The following is an 18,308-nucleotide window of genomic DNA, read 5'->3' as shown; positions in this document are numbered from 1 at the left end:
ATATTCAAAGCTTGTCCATACCGAATATAAGCGATCACGTTTTGATTACCATTTTTTTTTTTACCTACTCTGTCTTTAATATTAGAACTATACATGGGTAAGATTGGTAGATGATAGTATATACCTATAATTACAGTTTCATAGAATGGAACTTTTAAATTTTATTCTAACTTTTATGAAATACCTTAAAGCGCAAAATACAGGCTGACAGGATAACCACAATGTCTCAAATCCCACCTGCATTAGCTATTTTTAATAATCAGTTCATTATTTCCATTTTCATGTATACGGTTACTATGCAATTAATGGTAATGCATATTCATTGGCGAAGGCAGATATCTCCAAAAGTTCATTCAGCACGAAAAAATGCACCGCACGCATCAAATGATGTTTTGAATTTTAGCACTTATGTTTAAAGACTATTCGTTGATAATCCATTGTTTCCACTATTTTCAAAATCTTACCAAATGACAGCTGAACTTGCCGGAAAGCAGGGTTTTTGTAAAAGTAATACCGTTCCTTGCAATTGCATACAGGCCATGAGTACTAAAAATACTGTGGTCATTTTATGCAATCACTAGACACTCAAGAAACTGTAGAAAAAGATATCAGCAGAATACAAAAAATCTTTAACGAATGATTGTATTGGAGATTTGGAGTCTTAAATAGCTATGTGGCATTTAATTGAGTCTATTGCATAGTTCCTTTGATTTTATGTACGCCCTCGCCACTATATTTCAATGATATAGTGATTCAACTTATAGAGTACATATCTGCTTAGGAGCAACATACTTGAATCATTTTTGTTAGCTACATTCCTTAAATGGTCGCTAGGGAGAGAATTTCTAAGCTATTCAATGATAAAAGCGGAAACAAATATTATCTTTTTACCGTTTGAGGTACTCCGAGCAATACTAGAACAACTAGCAACTTTCTTTTTGATGTTAAATAATTATGCCCTAGATTAACCGATATTTGCTGTTAATATAGTCCATTTATTTTTTATGTGCTGTCAGAAATATTGGTTTATAGAATGAAATTAAAATAACCAATGCTTTAACGATGTTACATTTATAGAGTATTACGCATCTACATCATCATGGTGCTTTACTAAAATCATAGTAAGTGGAAAAAAAAAAAGGAGCATATATTTACAGACATTCCTTAATTACGTACTGTAATTACATACTGTAACTTTATGGACTTTCACTCAAAATCAATAACTGTTGATCATCTGCCTATTAGTCAAGATTAATTCCATAAGTAACAAGGTAATAGTTTAGTTATAAATACTCCTTGTCTATAAAGATTTACGGTTCTCACCTCAGGAAAATAACTTTATCTTTACTTTGTACGAAAGATGGATAGTGTTAATGGCGCACTGCTTGTCACTGCAATCAAACAACTCCAAAACCGTGGAGTATAAAAGTTCGGAAAATTTTATTTAAAATCTGATTATATGGTTTTTCTTCCGTAGAAAGTCTATGGCAATTATTTATATCCGTACCTTTTCCAATTTTCATTTACTTTGTCAACTAATCCTTTTGGATATCCCTTTTCAAAATTACAAGTTATGTAGTCAAAACTGCGCTCATATTGCTGTCTAAATATGCAATTAGTAACGCACTTTCCACCTTTCATAGTCTTACTTCTGGATGACTGCGAAACAAAGGGAGCCAAAGGAAAAGAAGTGACATCATCAAAAGCCATCTGATCTGCAACAGGTGTATGTCTTGTAACGTAGGCCCAGATGACTTCTTTGAAGTTAAATATGTCGATATCATCTGCCACCAAAATTATTTCATGGACTATAAAACCAACTTTTGTCCTAAAGTAAATATCACCTACCTTCTTACAAAATTCTTCAGGCGTTGTCTTCAATGCTTGCAGCCCTTTCAAATCCACCTTTAAGATAAGCCAAAGAGCCTGAGCCTCATAAGGCATAAAGGCATCCAGAATTGGCAAGCCAGATTCAATAGCCAGCTCCTTGGCCTCAGTAGCCACTAGTGAACCAATCAAGGTATGTGTCTCATCCGTACAAAGACCGGGGTTCGAAACAGGTAGAATAGCATTGTCTCTGTAACTCATAGCCTTGACAGTGTACAATGGACAAGGATGACCTTGGCTTTTGAAAACATATCCATGCATCTCACCAAATGGGCCTTCCAGATGTGTATCTGTTAAGGACAAAGTACCCTCAAATACCATCTCACTCGTTGCAGGAACCATTAAATCGTTGGTCTCACATTTTACTACTGGAACCGACTCACCCAAGATTGCGCCAACATAATCCGATTCAGAAACACCTTCAGGAATTGGCATGGAACTAACTAAAATAGCTGCTGGGGGAACGCCAAAACATAACGCGAAAGGAATTTCATTTGCTTTTCCAATTGCTGCCCAAGAGTCAGCAATTTGTCTAATATGTTGTGGTTTAATTACCAGACCAGTGATATGCTTGTCATCTACAACCATACCTCTAGCAATTGACCAATTAGTCCATTTTTTATCTGGAGTTTGAAGAATCCACATTCCGTACGTTTGTAAGTACTTGCCACCGTCTGAAACATGTAGATATGGTGTTGGCAGGCTTTGTAGATGTATTTTTTCTTCAGAAAGTATATGTGTTTTACAAGGTGCAGATGACACAGGAACAGTGATTGGGGGGAGAGGTTCCTTCTCCTTACACTCCAGCAAATAATCTATGATTTCCTTGATAGTTGTTTTTGGGTCGAGCCCCAGATGATGGGCAATTCTACCATGATCTCCTTTCTCCTTACTTCTCAAACCGGCTGGGCAACCTAAAATGCTGAAAAGATCCTTCGAAGCACCTTTGAGATTTTTAAATAACGGGGCTGGTAAGTGGGATTCATAGGCCTTCCTCATAATTGCACCTACTTCGAGATTTGGATCAATCTCTTCGGTAATTTCGATTAAGTCATCTTCATCTTTTAAGACCTGGATAAAGTCTCTAAATTCTAAAGCTGGATTTAGCTTCCTCATTTAAATATATAAATTGACAATTCTTTTGAATTGGTGATGTAATAATGTCAAGAATAGAATAACTCAGAGGAAAAAAATCAAAAAGATATGCGGTATTCGTTTACATTCCTGATATATTCCTGATATCACGAGCTTGTCTTATAGGAAAAAGTACGCTACAACGGCGGTCACTTTGACATAAAACTACGTACGCAATTTGGACTTTCGTGAAAATATGCGCGAAGATTGAACTGCGTATCTAGTAAAATATTGTTTTAGACGATATTTAAGCTGACATTGAAAATGAGTAAGAAGTACATGTGTAAATATCTGGGTTCAATTAGAATGATATCGGGAAGTTCACGGTTTGTATTCATTTGCAACAAGTTCTGTCGGGGCTAAAAGAAATATAAAAAGATTTTAGCAAGTAACAAATCAACTCTATTAGTAGTTGAGTAACGTAATAAAATGCTCAGAAAAAGTGTTACTTGCTTTTTATTCCTTCCCAACGAGGAAAAGTGTCAGCGTGGATGCCAAAGCAGTCTAGGATCCTGCCAACACTTTGTTCTAATAGGTCATGAAGGCTCTTGGGTCTTGTATAAAACGCAGGTACCGGAGGAAAAATTATAACACCTGCCCTGCATAAAGACAACATGTTTTCAAGATGGATGGAAGATAAAGGGGTTTCCCGAGTAACCAGTAGTAACTTACGATTCTCTTTAATCGAAACATCGGCAGCTCTTGTAATTAAATCCTCTGTAAAACCGATTCTAATAGCAGCTAGTGATTTCATGGAACAGGGCACAACAATCATACCATCATGCTGGAAAGATCCGGACGAAATGCATGCAGAAACATCACGAACAGAGTATGTCTTGGTTGCCAAGGCCGCCACGTCATGCGGTTCCCAATCTGTTTCATATTTCATTGTTGCTGCACCCCATTTTGAAATCACCAAATGGGTTTCTACGCTCAACTCTTTTAGCACTTGTAGAAGTCTGATTCCCAGTGCAACACCAGTCGCACCAGTAATTGCGACAACAATTCTCTTTGGTCTTGGAGGCGAAGTTGATGCCCTGGTTACTTCCTTTGACAGTTTATGTGTAAGGAAAGATGGTGAAGTTGTAATGGTTCTACCTAGCAAAGGAAAATTAGCAAAAATGCCTGTTGTTTTGAAAAAGGCTATATTAGTTCTTCTTGGAAATAGGAGCATATCTACTCAATTGAAGCTGCTCAATGCGTTGGACTCCGTAGATTGAAATCAATCTATATTTGCAGCATTATGTTAAATGAAATTCTATCCATCACCAATCTTAAAAATGGGTCGAGTATACTTTTTCTGAGAAGTTTAACGGTAAACAGGAAAGGCGCGTCATTTTTTCTGTGCCAACTTTCCTTTTGGAGCATCTCATCATTATTTGAAAACGATACGAAGTGCTACTAATGAAACCATTTTTATGTAAAAAGGCTTTCAGACAGGAATGCAAAGTCTGTAAAATACATCCAATTTCTTGTCTGCAATTTATGTCATAACATGTTAAGCGTTTTGGCTGTCTTCACAGATATACTCTTTTCTTGTGCAATCGTTGTCAAGTTGGTTATAAGTAACAGCACTAGGTGATGTATGGTGTCCCTTGCCCTGTTTTTGATATGCCTATGAAGCGCTGCTGCGTTTTCGAGGTATGGCTTCTGCCGGGCTAACGTTCAAATTAAAGGAACTAGATTCTGCTGTTATCAAACCGACAAGAAGAATGAAGTGCATAACGTATGAAAAATAGGTCCTGTAAAGCTCTGGTAAAATCTTACTGCTCTAAGCGATGCATGATATTCATGGCTAATTTGAAATCTTGCTCTAAAACCCTTTTTGCAAGAAGAATATCATGGCAAGACCGCAAAAAGAGAATAGCACCATTTGCAGTGTTCGAAAGTTGGTGGCTTTTTGTATGTTGCAGTTAAATGATGGTAGAACAGGTTTTTGCGGTGTCCCATGAGAGAAAAGGAAGGAAGACATTCATAGAACATCCATGGCGGCACCCTGCTAAAATATCTTCACCTTAGTATTCAGATTTTCCTACTTCCGTCATCATTCGCTCCAATGTAATAACACGTCCACGTTATCAATAAAGATGTTTTAAAAATTTTTGTGGGACTATTATTGTACTTAAATAAATATTAAGACTACGGAGTCGGGCTATTTTATAAGCTTTTTATAGGCATTGCCGGCAAGCGGAAGAAAATGAAAGTGGACATATTTCCTCAAAAGACAGATCGTCTGGTGTTAAAATACTAAAGTTATGTAGTAATATATGAATATTATTGGTGCGGCAAGGAACAAATATAAACCCCGCAAAATGCTTTCTTAAGTAAATTACAAAATATGATTTGTGAGTTGTGTGTGAATCAACCCTCAAAATTTGCTTTATCGTTCACTGTATCTTCATTTTTGATGTTTGAAGAACTAGACGAATTATCGCCGTTAATTTGGTTATAGGTGTCTTCTACTCTATCTTCACCAAAGTCCTCTTTTTCCATTTCGTCGTCATAAGAGCCCAATGCATTGGCATGATCTTCGACTTCTTGTAGGGATAACTTGGGCAAATGGTTAGCAACTCTCCATGGTTGAGTGCCATCCTCGTATGCTTTAGCAAAGATGATGTCGATTTCCTCCAAACTTCTTCCGGCGGTTTCAGGGTAGAAAAAGAAGATAACTGGAATGTATAAATAATTCATAACAGCAAAAAATAAGTAGCAACCCCAACCGGACTGTCCAATAAATATTGGGGTGAACATGACAACCGCAAAGTTACACAACCAATTAGTACATGTGGAGAAAGCGTTTGTTGATGCACGAACTTTCATTGATGCAATTTCTGGTGGGTATATCCATGGTAATGATAGCAAAGACAAACCAAAGAATGTAATGAACAAAAATAAGCCGACGGCAGCACCTCTTGCGTTTTCTTTATTTTCTTTGACCAAGCATGCAAATGTAATTGTGAATGAAACTGCTTGACCTGTGGCACCTAATAAAAACAGCTTACGTCTACCTAGCTTTTCAATTAGAAAAAATGAACCAATAGTAGATAAGGCGTAGATTGTTGCGAAGACCCCACCTATGATCATTGATAATCTATAGTCTAATTTAATTGTTTTGTTGAATAATACAGTAGAGTAGTATATGGCAGCGTTACAACCAGTAAATTGCTGGAAAAATTGCGTTGAAGCTGCAATCAAAGCCCTCTGAAGATTTTGGGACCTGCCTCTGGAGAACAAACTTGACAGTGAATGTTTCTCGTGTTTGGTCCTGTTAACAGCATCGTGAAGCATAGCAACTTCTGTTATAACTTCCTCATCATTTGGATCCGCGTCGTCTAGTGTTCCTACCAAGTAGCGAGCTTCTTCTGTTCGACTTTGAGAAATCAGCCAACGTGGCGATTCAGGTAGTTTAATCATGAAAGCAAGCAGGAAGAGAGCAAAAACGATTTGCATTGACACGGGGAATCTCCACTGAACAGAACTGTTGGTATAAGACAACCCAAAATCAATCCAATAAGCAATCATAGTACCAAAAGCAATTGTGGAACCTTCTAAATTGACCAGCAACCCTCTATTTTCAGCTTTTGACATTTCTGATTGCCAAACGGGAATAGTAGATGTATTCAACCCTGTTCCAACACCGGTGACGACTCTTCCGATGATAAACTGGCCTAATGCCCAGTAACCACGAAATGCGCATGTAGAAATAACGGCACCAATGATGGTTATTACGGAACCCATCAGGATTAATGGTTTTCTACCAATTCTTTCACCGCAGAACATAACGAATAGAGAACCTGCGAAACAACCTAATTCATAACAGGAGGTTGTAGCGCCCTGCACTACAGTTGCGTGTCTGTCATGATCGCCATTTTCTTTGGTTGCTGGAAATTCATAGTTGAACTGTTTACCAGTAATTAGACTTGCCATCAACCCTTGGTCGTATCCAAACAGGGAGAAGCCCGTCATAGATGCGATAGTGATGAAATACCGCAACTTCTTACCCGTAAGTCCCCAGTGACTGGTTCTGCTTATAAATTTGCCTTTGAAATTCGATAATTTTAAATCCTTCATGGTCTAAAACTTTCTATGTTCTATTTTTCTATTTTTTATTTATTCTAACTTGTATGCTAGAACACGTATACAAAATAATTATTCAAAATCAATAAAGGGCTTGTTTATATACTATGAGTGTGACTACTCCTGAACTGCAATTCTGACCCTCTAAGGCCAAGCAGCGTTGAAGGGGACAAAATTGAAGCTAAAACATCTCACTTAAGCTTTCTCAATTTCTCTATCTACTTCCTTTTTGTTACGAATGCCCCAATGAAAGCCCTATCAAAGGTGAACCAAAAGTGTTTCCCTTACCGGGATCTGCACTTTCTCAGATTACTACTATCGCGAAGCAGCCAAGCGCAATAGCTGCACCTGGCGAGGATTAACCAACCAAAAACGGTATATAGCCGAGAAACAGTGTACAACCATTATTTCTTTCTGACGTAGTGGATGGCTGGACACTTTCCGCTTATTTTAGTTTCATGCAACGAACAGAGCCGCTCGAACAGGCGACGTAGCGCCGAATACCCCGCGAAACGGAGATGCTACTCAAATGCAGGTAGCGGAGGCATCGCCGTGGGGTATGCGGTGGCCGAAAAAGGACAAAGTCGGACCCTTCATATCAGTTAAAATGACGCAAGTTGAGTCAAAGTGAGCCAAATGGGCCAAATGCGGTGGAATAGTGGGACAACGGCACTTATTTCGTCCGTACGTCCGTTATGGATGTGTATACTATTTCATGATTGGCTTACCTCAAAGAAAATGAAACGGATGGTGCCTCCTAGCCTTGGCAATGAGTATCAGTAGTGGTGTTCTGCAGCCCTTTAATTCTATCTTGGCCGCATTCCAGACATATCCCTTATAGTTATGACGTATATGATTGTGGGGCATTGTTTGCCAAGGAAAATGGAGTAAGTTGAATGAAGAATATGGATTAGTGGTTCTAGGTCGCTCGTAATATCAGACTGAAAGACATTATCTTTGCAAAGGTTGTAAAAGGAGTATTTCAGAATCATTGCTGATTCACACGCGAGACCACATTAGTAAATTTTCTACTCTCGGGCTGAATTCCTCGGCGAAGCTTTGCCTTGCCATTTTAGGTGAGAATACGTATTTGCGGTATCATATTGTTTTTCTTCTCTTCCTTAACTCATTTAGAAAGTTCGATAGTGAACAAAGCGCTACACAAATATTTGATCATGGCAAAGTTACCGCGCCAATCGCCCTGCGCATTGTAGTCGCCTGCTCCTTCAGTTCGTCCGCTGGTTGCGGAATATTTGAATGTCAGTTTTCAACATTGAAACATCAGATAATGTTGGTATCGTGTTTAAATGATGGACGCATCTACGTCACCTTAAGTGCGTTTTTGCCTGTGAGATTTTTATTTCATTGTGTCCACTTGCTATTGTCTGGTTGATATTCCGATGTTTGTCGAGTTTTTTTATTTGCTCTCTGCTTTCATTTTTCTGCACTTCTGGCACATGGTCTAGCCTTTCTTAGTCCAGAAGCAACTGTCACCATTGAATAACGTTGCACTTCAACCTGTCCGTTTATCCAACTGTTTATATCGGTAGAAATAAGGGTATAAGAATAAATTGGCTGGTCAATTGATCGATGAAATTATCGAGCTTTTTTTTTTACTGCATGATCCCTGTCTTCTGAGGCTGTGTAACTTTTTTACTGCCTAAGAACTCTCGGACCCTTCTTTGGTGTTGCCTCAGAAATAGTATGGTGTATTAGCACCATAATAAAAATTTTTACAAAAGCCACTATTATCCTCACTCACCGATGAATGAACATATATGACCTCCAAGATATTCGATCTTACTGAATGGGGTAGACTTTATAAGCGGTTGCCGATTAGCTTAGAAGAACAATTCCTTTTTCTTTCCATTTGGTATTGTACTTTTCTAATGAACTTGGTTAGTTCTGCTTTATCTTTTACACCTGGAAACACAGGCCATAGCACATGTCATGATTTCCGATTTTATTTCTTTTGATTCTTTCGTAATCTGCAATTTCATTGATCCATAGCAAAGGAAACTCTAACGCAATAAGAAGAAAATTATGTTTGTACAATAGAGTTAAATACGCTGCTATTTTCGTCAGAATAAGGTTAATGATTATTAACTCTTAAAAAGTCGATTTTTGATGCATCAAGAAGGTAAATTACCCACAAATTTTTAGCCGACTGTGTATTTTCATATCGCTTCGTGCTATTTTATCTTATCGATTATTTGGTAGTCAATGAAGAAAGATTATTTGGTAGCCAATGGAGAAAGATTATTTGGTAGCCAATGGAGAAAAATTATTTGGTAGTCAATGGAGAAACATTATTTTAATCCTTATATTTCCATTAAAGTGCAACACTGGAAGAATTGATACTTCTATGGTACATAATTTGTTAACGATCGTTAATCTGTGCCATCTTCTTCCCATATGTTCTTAAAATATTCGTGATCGCTTTGAACTTATTGGGCAGTATTTTTTTACTGATTATTTAATCATCAAGAACTTTTCTATAAGTTTTGAAAGGAAAAAAAGAGGAGCAATTGTGGAAAAAAGACTAACAAATGGAACAGTATTAGGATCTCACATTAATCGGTTTATGCATCGCTATTTCTAATTGATACTTTCAGGAAAAACGTATTTTATTATAAAATGTTATTGGCCAGACGACAGTGATCGCGCTGAGCACTTTTTCGAGTATCGGGTTTACTGTTTTGATGGTCATTACCATGTTGACAATTACCAGATAAACGAAATAAGCAGTGAATGGTCGCCAATTACAATCAGAGTTTAAACAACCCACCAAAACTTCCATTTTTAACTATGCCGTGCACCCTGTTCCGCACCCTGTTTGTTCCAAACCGCGCTGTCGCACATTTGGCATAATGTAATGACAGACACCTCAGGGCTCAATACGCGAGTTCTAGGAAAGGGTGCAAAAAAATGAATATCTAATATAATATGACACTCGTATACCATTTTTGAAGTGAAGTTTTTGCACTATTTAAACTAATGATTATCTAACTTTTCTATATTCCTAATGCCGTGTTTATTTTCAGAAAGTCCTTTTGTTCGCCTGAATAATAATAGTAATAACAATACAATACCCGAAAATGAAATTGTCTTCCGCTTTTGTATTATCTGCTATCACCGTTGCCGCTTTAGGCGAAAGTATTACTACTACGATAACTGCTACCAAAAATGGGCATGTTTACACCAAGACTGTCACTCAAGATGCTACTTTTGTCTGGGCAGGAGAAGGCGCTGCGGTAACCTCCGCAGTAACTGAAGCGTCTACTGTCGCTGCAACGTCTGCTGCCGCTGAAACATCTGTTGCCGCTGAAACATCTATTGTTGAGCCTTCCACTTCTGCTCAGGGCACCTCTGCTGATGAAGGGTCTGGTTCGAGTATAACCACCACTATTACAGCCACCAAAAATGGACATGTCTACACAAAGACCGTCACCCAGGATGCTACTTTCGTATGGACTGGAGAGGGTGAACGTGCTCCTGCCTCAACTGTTGCTACTGTCGAAACATCTGTTGCCGCTGAAACATCTGTTGCTGAACCTTCTACCTCTGCTCAGGGCACCTCTGCTGATGAAGGGTCTGGTTCGAGTATAACCACCACTATTACAGCCACCAAAAATGGACATGTCTACACAAAGACCGTCACCCAGGACGCTACTTTCGTATGGACTGGTGAGGGTGAACGTGCTCCTGTCTCAACCGTTGCTACTGTCGAAACAGCTGCTTCTCCAGTAACATCTGTTGCTGAACCTTCTGCCTCTACTGATGAAGGATCTGGTTCGAGTATAACTACCACTATTACAGCCACCAAAAATGGACATGTCTACACAAAGACCGTCACCCAGGACGCTACTTTCGTATGGACTGGTGAGGGTGAACGCGCTCCTGCCTCCACCGTTGCAACTTCTAGTATTTCTGCTATTGAAATTCCCTCCACTACTGAGGCCTCTATTGTGGAGGCTTCTTCTGCTGTTGAGACTTCCTCTGCTGCTGAGACTTCCTCTGCTGTTGAGACTTCCTCTGCTGTTGAGACTTCCTCTGCTGTTGAGACTTCTTCTGCTGCTGAGACTTCCTCTGCTGCTGAGACTTCCTCTGCCGTTGAGACTTCCTCTGCTGTTGAGATTTCTTCTGCTGTTGAGACTTCTGCTGTTGAGACTTCTTCTTCTTCCTCTACTATCGAGACCACTTCTGTTAAAAGCTTATCTCCTACTCAGACTTCTCTTTCATCTTCTGTCCAGGCTTCTTCTCCTATTGAGACTTCTTCTGCTGCAAAAACCTCTTCTGTTGTGCCAACTTTTTCTTCTACTACTACTGAAAATTCCTCTAATTCTAAATCCACGTCTGCAGTTGTAGCATCTACTACCACCTCCTCTGAGTCAAGCGCTACTATTGTTACTCCTACTAGAATTGGGCAAGCTTACACAGAGAGTTCTTCTAGGGATGCCCAATCTGTTCGTACCCATGAAAGTAACAATTGGTCATCAAGTTCTTCTGCAAGCACAAAAATGGTATCCTCTATTACAAGAGTTCAAACCACTACCGCTGGTATTTTCACTAACGGTAAGTCGTCCACAACTCCTCAAATCGTGAATTACACGGGTGCGGCTGATTCTATCGCCGCTGGTACGGGTCTGATGGGCGCTGCGCTCGCTGCCGTTATCTTTTTGTAATTTCTGCTAACGACAGATGCGCAGAATCAACCTTTCTGATCTCTCCGTGGTCTTACTTTTCAAAATGGCATTGTGAATTAAGTATTTCATCATAGTTGATAAAGCTTATGTCCGCAATGTTATTTGTCTGCGTGACACTGGCTGTCTATAAGAATGTACCAGTATGTAATATTATATCAAGAAAATATCAGGTGTTGATTAAAATAATCTAAAAACAATGTCTATTTCACTTGTTAAATATGACTTTTCAAAAATAACCATTTTATTTATTTCTTGCTTTTTAAAAGGTGAGAGTGGGTATTTGTTTTATCTGACGCCAAGGAAAATAAAAGTTAAAAAATGACATGATGATTTTATAGTTCAAAACAAGAAATGAACTTTCGTGTTTGTGATCAGATTCAAATGGAGTATAATACTGAAAGAAGGTCGAGAAAGACAAGCAAGCAAATTCACAACTTCATTGAGCGCATTTTATTGAAATTACCTGTAGCAATGAGTAGTTCAGTTTGTCATATAATTATGTTTTTGTGAGAAATTTTAGCTTTTGGTACTGTGCCAGTTATCCGAATTTAAAAAAAAAAGTTATATATGGCTGTAATAATTTAGGTCAGAGAGAAGAAAACACGAAGTTTACTACGTGTATTAAAAATAGAACATTAAACATGCACCAAATGCTTTAATGAACACTTTCGGAAGAATAAGCCCATAAAAAAATCACGACGTACCGTTGCGACAGATAGGATCGTTCTTTCTAGGAGATTTTTTAGCTGCTACGGAATAAAAGAAATAATGCTGACTAATACGCAGGATATCCATGGGAGGCGGCTTTTTGTTCTGACGGATCCATAAATCCCGTAAAGAAATCTGGGCGAATGTATACAGAGAATTAACGTTACTCATTCCTAGCCTGAAAATCAAAAAGCTTGGCATAAGGGGCATGTACATAGTCTTCATGAAAGAAATGGAAAATTTTTTCAAGGGATGGCTTCACGGTTCCATTATTGCTTCCGGTTTCCGTTACCCTTTAAATCAGATATATAAACAGCCATAAGGAGAACCATTCATTTCTTTATCATCCGCTAAATTTTATTAACGGCATTTTTAAGTACTTCCCACTGGCTAATTACACAGATAAAACTCAAACAAATTTATAATGGCCCCAAAAAAAGTTTTACTCGCTCTTACCTCATATAACGATGTATTCTACAGTGACGGCGCCAAGACCGGTGTTTTTGTTGTAGAAGCCTTACATCCCTTCAACACATTCCGAAAAGAAGGTTTTGAAGTCGATTTTGTATCTGAAACCGGAAAATTTGGTTGGGATGAGCATTCCTTAGCCAAAGATTTTCTAAATGGTCAAGACGAAACGGATTTTAAAAATAAAGACTCAGATTTCAACAAGACATTGGCTAAAATTAAGACACCAAAAGAGGTGAATGCCGATGATTACCAAATTTTTTTTGCATCTGCAGGCCACGGTACCTTATTTGACTATCCTAAGGCTAAAGACTTGCAGGACATTGCTTCCGAAATTTATGCTAACGGTGGTGTTGTCGCAGCTGTTTGTCACGGTCCTGCTATTTTTGATGGGTTAACAGACAAAAAAACAGGAAGACCATTGATCGAAGGTAAATCTATCACCGGTTTTACTGATGTTGGTGAAACCATTTTGGGTGTTGATAGTATTTTGAAAGCCAAGAATTTGGCAACCGTTGAAGATGTTGCTAAAAAATATGGCGCTAAGTATTTAGCTCCGGTTGGGCCCTGGGATGATTACTCTATTACTGACGGAAGACTGGTAACAGGTGTGAATCCTGCTTCTGCGCACTCCACTGCCGTAAGATCCATCGACGCTTTAAAAAACTGAGCCAAAGGTTGATAATTAGAATTTCCTTTGTACTACTATATAGATGTAAGGAACTTTAGGAGGCGTTATTGAGTACGAGGGATGTACCTCATTGTTAATACGTTGAAATATTTGGATATTGGGGAAACACATGTCTGAGATGGGTCTTCCAATAACCAAAGTTTATAATCTTTATCTTTTATCTGCTTTAGCTAGAGGTTAATAGTGAAGACTACATTTGGTCTCCAACAAGGTGCTACAATTTATTTTTCAGCCACTCCGTTGCACAGCATTTATCTAGCCAACGTTAATATCAATGAGAATGGAGAAGAAAGCATTAGCGTCGTTACGCTGCAAATCATCTATGCAATATGTAAAACTATACATAAAACTTTCTAAATTTTTTTTTTTTCATTTTGGTATTTCTGTCAGCTGCCGATGCTTCCTAAAGGGTTTATTCATGTGGGACATTGTAGGTGTGTTTCAGTTATCTAATGGTTATTTGCATCTTAGTGAGCTGTTCCTTGCGGTTTCTTGCTAAATGATCACGAAAAATGTTTTTTTCTCAGGTTAATTATGGCAGAATGTCGACACGAATTGGTCATATTGAAAATATTTAGTAATGCCCATCAATTAAATTGAACGTTATATCATCCGGATAAACAATATCTTCCAGATTAAAAAGGAAAAATAATTTAGGGCATACGTATTAGGTTATTCAACCAGAAATTAGCATTTGGCTGTCTTTAATGCCATCGCTTGGGAACTAGGCAGTTAAATATAAGCACATGTAAAAAAAGTGAAGATCGCGTAACTCATTATTTATAAACACAAGGAGAATGAGCAGCATCAAAAAAACTTCAACCAATAGAAAAAAACATATAGACTAGCTTTAAAACAAAATTAGTGAAGAAATGGATACAGGGAGTGCGAGCATAAAGGACTATGAGACCGTGTTAACGGATATTGAGGATTCTATTGCTGTGAGCAGCGAAGAAGTGCTAAATAACCAAGAACTAAGGCTCAAAAATACATTGCACGAAATTACTTCCAGCATTCTGGCAATAAATGAAGAGAACAAGTTTGTGAATCCTCTTAGGAACGATGAGAGCTTAGACGTAGAGGGAAAGGAGGTCTTTGTAAATCCAAAAATTCTGAGTGCAAAAATCAAGGAGTTCAATAAACTAATGGAGTTACTTAAGTTGACTTACTTGGAACAGGAGACATTGGACTATTTCTTCAGGTTTACTTTGTCCTCGACGAAACCTTTGCAGTTAGATTCCGAAAAAGACCCCCAATTTGTAAAACTTAATGAAAGAGTTAATGATTTAAAGGAAGAAATTTCGAATGTTCAAGAAAGCAAAATAGAACAAATCAAAGCTGAAATCCAAGAGACCGGTCACAACTTTGCAGAAAGGCAAGATTTAATAAATGAGTTGTATCTGGAAGCCACTGGTGATATTGAAAATTGTTGGGATTCGCTCAATGAACTAAAAAATTTAACAAACAAAGAAGATAAGAATATGATGGGAGAAAAAGATACGATATTAAATTCAAGTGATTCAGATGATTTTGTGGAAGAGACATACACGAATTGGCAAAAACTACTATTTTTGCAGAAGCAAAATCAAAGGTTAACGAAAGAGCTCAAGGAAATGCATGAAGTTAAAAATCAAATAATACGAAAAGGAGAGCAATCAAAAAAAGAGGATTCTGGACATTTAATGGCCAATGAATCAGAATTATGTCAGTCAATTAATTTGCTAACAAAATTTTGGGAAAAGCACTTTTTACTCAAAGGGTCAAAGACGACTATATTAAATTTTGAAATCTTTACCCAGCTTGGAAAAGTACAATTTGAAATAAAGGATATGCAATATATAATTGCCATATCTTTAAGCGATTTAAAAAGGCCAATGATAAAAGACATTACTATTTTACAAAAAGCGGGTGGCAATATAGTCACAGACATTGAAGCGAGCAGTAAATTTAACAATAAGTACAGAAATAATACTAAGGTGCAAATCTTTGAGGTAATGGATGACATTATAAGCGAGCTAACAAACGAATAAATTAATTATCTAGATAAAGATGTATGTAATATTACTAGCCAAAAAAAAAGTGAAATCTATCTACGTACTTGTTTTCTTAGTAGATGAATGACGAGACGCGCTTAGGAAAGCACCCATTGCACCCAAATAGCCTTCATGTTTGAGAAAAAACGCTTGCTTTGATCCTTGTGACCAAAAATTAATAGCGTAGCTCAAAGTGTTCATGGTAGTCAAATGTCCTCTGGTATAAGATCCGCCAAAGTATATATTCTGTATATTATTGATTTTAGCTTGCAAATAAGCTATTTGCCCAATATTGTTGGAGATGGCGAATAGAAGACTTTTACAAATATCAGGATTCTTAAACATTTGTCCATTGTTTTTCTCAATAGACTCATGTGAGGAATATAATTTATTTTCGTTGTTTTCCAAAGATTTGTTAGATGTCATTCTATTTTGGAAAACTTTACCAAATGAACTTGCAATAGCTGACGACTTTAGACCAATTTTATTATAGTCTGTTCCATAAATATCTCCAACTAGCATATCAACGCTAGAATTGTCACCCTCTTGTGCCCAATCGAGCATCTGATCATAAGTTTGAGCGCCAGTAATTAGTGATAATAGGCCCCAAAGAGTTCCTCCTCCCAGTGAAGAACCGCCTACTCTACTAAAATTGTTTGGTTCGGTGACTTTTAATATTGAGACACCCGACCCTATATTGACTAGAAGGTATGGGTAGATAGCCTTTGAGTCCATGGTGCCGGAACTGGTGGGTATTATCCTTTCGCCATCTTGATCGTTGTAAGTGAAAACTTCATCGGGAATCTCATGAATGAAAAAGTCTAAACCGTGAATTAAGCCTTCCATTTCTTCGAACCTCGATATACCTTTTATTTGAGGAAAATTTTCATACAACAAATCATAAAACTTGAAGGCGCCACCACCAGTGGCAATTATATGAGTCATTCTATAGCATCCATTGTTATGTTCTTTGATAATAGAATGCAGAAGTTCCATGAACTTGTCAATTTTCTCTGTTTCAATGGTGTAGAACATCAGCCTGTTACTGTGTATAGGCGAGAAGACTACTTTAGCCAGAGTGCCTCCTATATCAATAGCAAGGTTGAAAGTATTGTCGCCATAATCGCAATTGTAAGATATCTCTTGAGTAATTCGCGGCATTGCGATTCTTTTCGCATGCACTCAATTGGAACTATAAATTTCTTTATTCTGGTAGTTTTTTAGTTTTAATGATCAATCTGTTCAGAAACATAAGTTCTTTTTACTCATCGTTATGTTGGTGAAATAAAATTTCGGCCGATATTGGGGGAACTGCGCTAGTCGTTTAACGTCATGTAAGATTCCTAAGTGGAACAGTCAGAAGTAAAAAAAAAAAAATCGGTCCCGGCAATTACAAACTAAAGGAGCTCAATGCGTAGATCGCGGATAGTTCTCCGCATTTGAGTGAAACTTTTTGAGATACTGTCGTAAATACGCAATCATGAACGACCATATGAATAATACTCGATCATACCAACGTCACGTGTAAAGCTTTTGCCTGTTTCGAAAATGTGTTGAACTATTGAAATATAATAAAATTAAAAGGCAACCGAGCCCCTGGGTCAGAGAAAATAGGAAGACAAAGATGATTGAAGAGAATTTGAAACAGAAAATCCACGATAAGTTCGTTGCAGCCAAAAAGAATGGGCATCTGAAAGTAACGCATGCAGAATCCAAGAAGTTGAAAGATCCTCAAACGACGACACAATATTGGGTGACATTTGCTCCATCTTTGGCACTTAAGCCAGACGCTAACAAGAATAGCGATTCAAAGGCGGAGGACCCGTTCGCCAATCCCGACGAAGAACTAGTGGTGACTGAAGATCTAAATGGTGACGGAGAATATAAGCTGCTACTCAACAAATTTCCTGTGGTCCCTGAACATAGTCTCCTAGTGACAAGCGAGTTTAAAGACCAGAGATCTGCTTTGACGCCAAGTGACTTGATGACTGCTTATAATGTGCTCTGTTCTCTCCAAGGAGACAAGGACGATGATGTCACTTGTGAAAGGTATCTGGTCTTTTATAATTGTGGACCTCATAGCGGTTCCTCACAAGATCACAAACACTTGCAGATCATGCAAATGCCTGAAAAATTTATACCTTTTCAGGACGTATTGTGCAACGGAAAGGATCATTTCTTGCCCACCTTCAACGCAGAGCCATTACAAGATGATAAGGTTTCCTTTGCTCATTTCGTCTTGCCGCTGCCGGAATCGTCTGATCAAGTGGACGAAGATCTTCTTGCTATGTGTTACGTATCTTTGATGCAGAGAGCACTTACATTTTTCCAAGATTGGACCAATGAGTCTCCGGAGTTGACCAAGTCATACAATGTGCTACTGACCAAGAAATGGATCTGTGTAGTTCCAAGATCGCATGCCAAGAGTGGACCGCCATTGATGTTAAACATTAACTCCACGGGGTACTGTGGTATGATCCTCGTTAAAGACAGAGAAAAACTAGAGAACCTCACTGAAGATCCTCATCTTGTGGACAAGTCGTTACTGCAATGCGGTTTCCCCAACACAGCAGGCCAAAAACCAACAGAGTATCACTATTAAGG

At 38.1% G+C, this 18,308-nt stretch overlaps 8 protein-coding genes across 8 annotated transcripts; 4 read left to right on the top strand and 4 right to left on the bottom strand.

Moving 5' to 3' along the window:
• Positions 1-1,491: 1,491 nt before the first annotated feature.
• On the bottom strand, positions 1,492-3,003 carry FDC1 (putative phenylacrylic acid decarboxylase FDC1; the record flags this gene model as incomplete). Its single annotated transcript, NM_001180847.1, has 1 exon — positions 1,492-3,003. One exon carries the CDS (start codon positions 3,001-3,003, stop codon positions 1,492-1,494), a length of 1,512 nt encoding a protein of 503 aa, NP_010828.1.
• Positions 3,004-3,466: 463 nt separating this feature from the next.
• Positions 3,467-4,195, bottom strand: PAD1 (phenylacrylic acid decarboxylase PAD1; the record flags this gene model as incomplete). Its single annotated transcript, NM_001180846.3, has 1 exon — positions 3,467-4,195. One exon carries the CDS (start codon positions 4,193-4,195, stop codon positions 3,467-3,469), a length of 729 nt encoding a protein of 242 aa, NP_010827.3.
• Positions 4,196-5,382: 1,187 nt separating this feature from the next.
• Positions 5,383-7,092, bottom strand: STL1 (glucose-inactivated glycerol proton symporter STL1; the record flags this gene model as incomplete). The annotated part of the gene is made up of 1 exon (NM_001180844.3): positions 5,383-7,092. The coding sequence occupies one exon, from the start codon at positions 7,090-7,092 to the stop codon at positions 5,383-5,385; it is 1,710 nt and encodes a 569-aa protein (NP_010825.3).
• Positions 7,093-10,196: 3,104 nt separating this feature from the next.
• Positions 10,197-11,783, top strand: FIT1 (Fit1p; the record flags this gene model as incomplete). Its single annotated transcript, NM_001180842.1, has 1 exon — positions 10,197-11,783. The coding sequence occupies one exon, from the start codon at positions 10,197-10,199 to the stop codon at positions 11,781-11,783; it is 1,587 nt and encodes a 528-aa protein (NP_010823.1).
• A 1,153-nt stretch (positions 11,784-12,936) lies between these two features.
• On the top strand, positions 12,937-13,650 carry HSP31 (glutathione-independent methylglyoxalase; the record flags this gene model as incomplete). Its single annotated transcript, NM_001180841.1, has 1 exon — positions 12,937-13,650. One exon carries the CDS (start codon positions 12,937-12,939, stop codon positions 13,648-13,650), a length of 714 nt encoding a protein of 237 aa, NP_010822.1.
• Positions 13,651-14,543: 893 nt separating this feature from the next.
• On the top strand, positions 14,544-15,701 carry KRE28 (Kre28p; the record flags this gene model as incomplete). Its single annotated transcript, NM_001180840.3, has 1 exon — positions 14,544-15,701. One exon carries the CDS (start codon positions 14,544-14,546, stop codon positions 15,699-15,701), a length of 1,158 nt encoding a protein of 385 aa, NP_010821.3.
• A 60-nt stretch (positions 15,702-15,761) lies between these two features.
• Positions 15,762-16,865, bottom strand: CAB1 (pantothenate kinase; the record flags this gene model as incomplete). Its single annotated transcript, NM_001180839.3, has 1 exon — positions 15,762-16,865. The coding sequence occupies one exon, from the start codon at positions 16,863-16,865 to the stop codon at positions 15,762-15,764; it is 1,104 nt and encodes a 367-aa protein (NP_010820.3).
• A 463-nt stretch (positions 16,866-17,328) lies between these two features.
• Positions 17,329-18,306, top strand: APA2 (bifunctional AP-4-A phosphorylase/ADP sulfurylase; the record flags this gene model as incomplete). The annotated part of the gene is made up of 1 exon (NM_001180838.1): positions 17,329-18,306. The coding sequence occupies one exon, from the start codon at positions 17,329-17,331 to the stop codon at positions 18,304-18,306; it is 978 nt and encodes a 325-aa protein (NP_010819.1).
• Between the last annotated feature and the right edge of the window lie 2 nt (positions 18,307-18,308).

The sequence above is a fragment of the Saccharomyces cerevisiae genome, chromosome IV (assembly GCF_000146045.2).
Source record: "Saccharomyces cerevisiae S288C chromosome IV, complete sequence".
Classification (NCBI taxonomy): Eukaryota; Fungi; Ascomycota; class Saccharomycetes; order Saccharomycetales; family Saccharomycetaceae; genus Saccharomyces; species Saccharomyces cerevisiae.
Note: the sequence above shows the minus strand (reverse complement) of the source record. Positions and strands in the feature narration are given on the sequence as shown.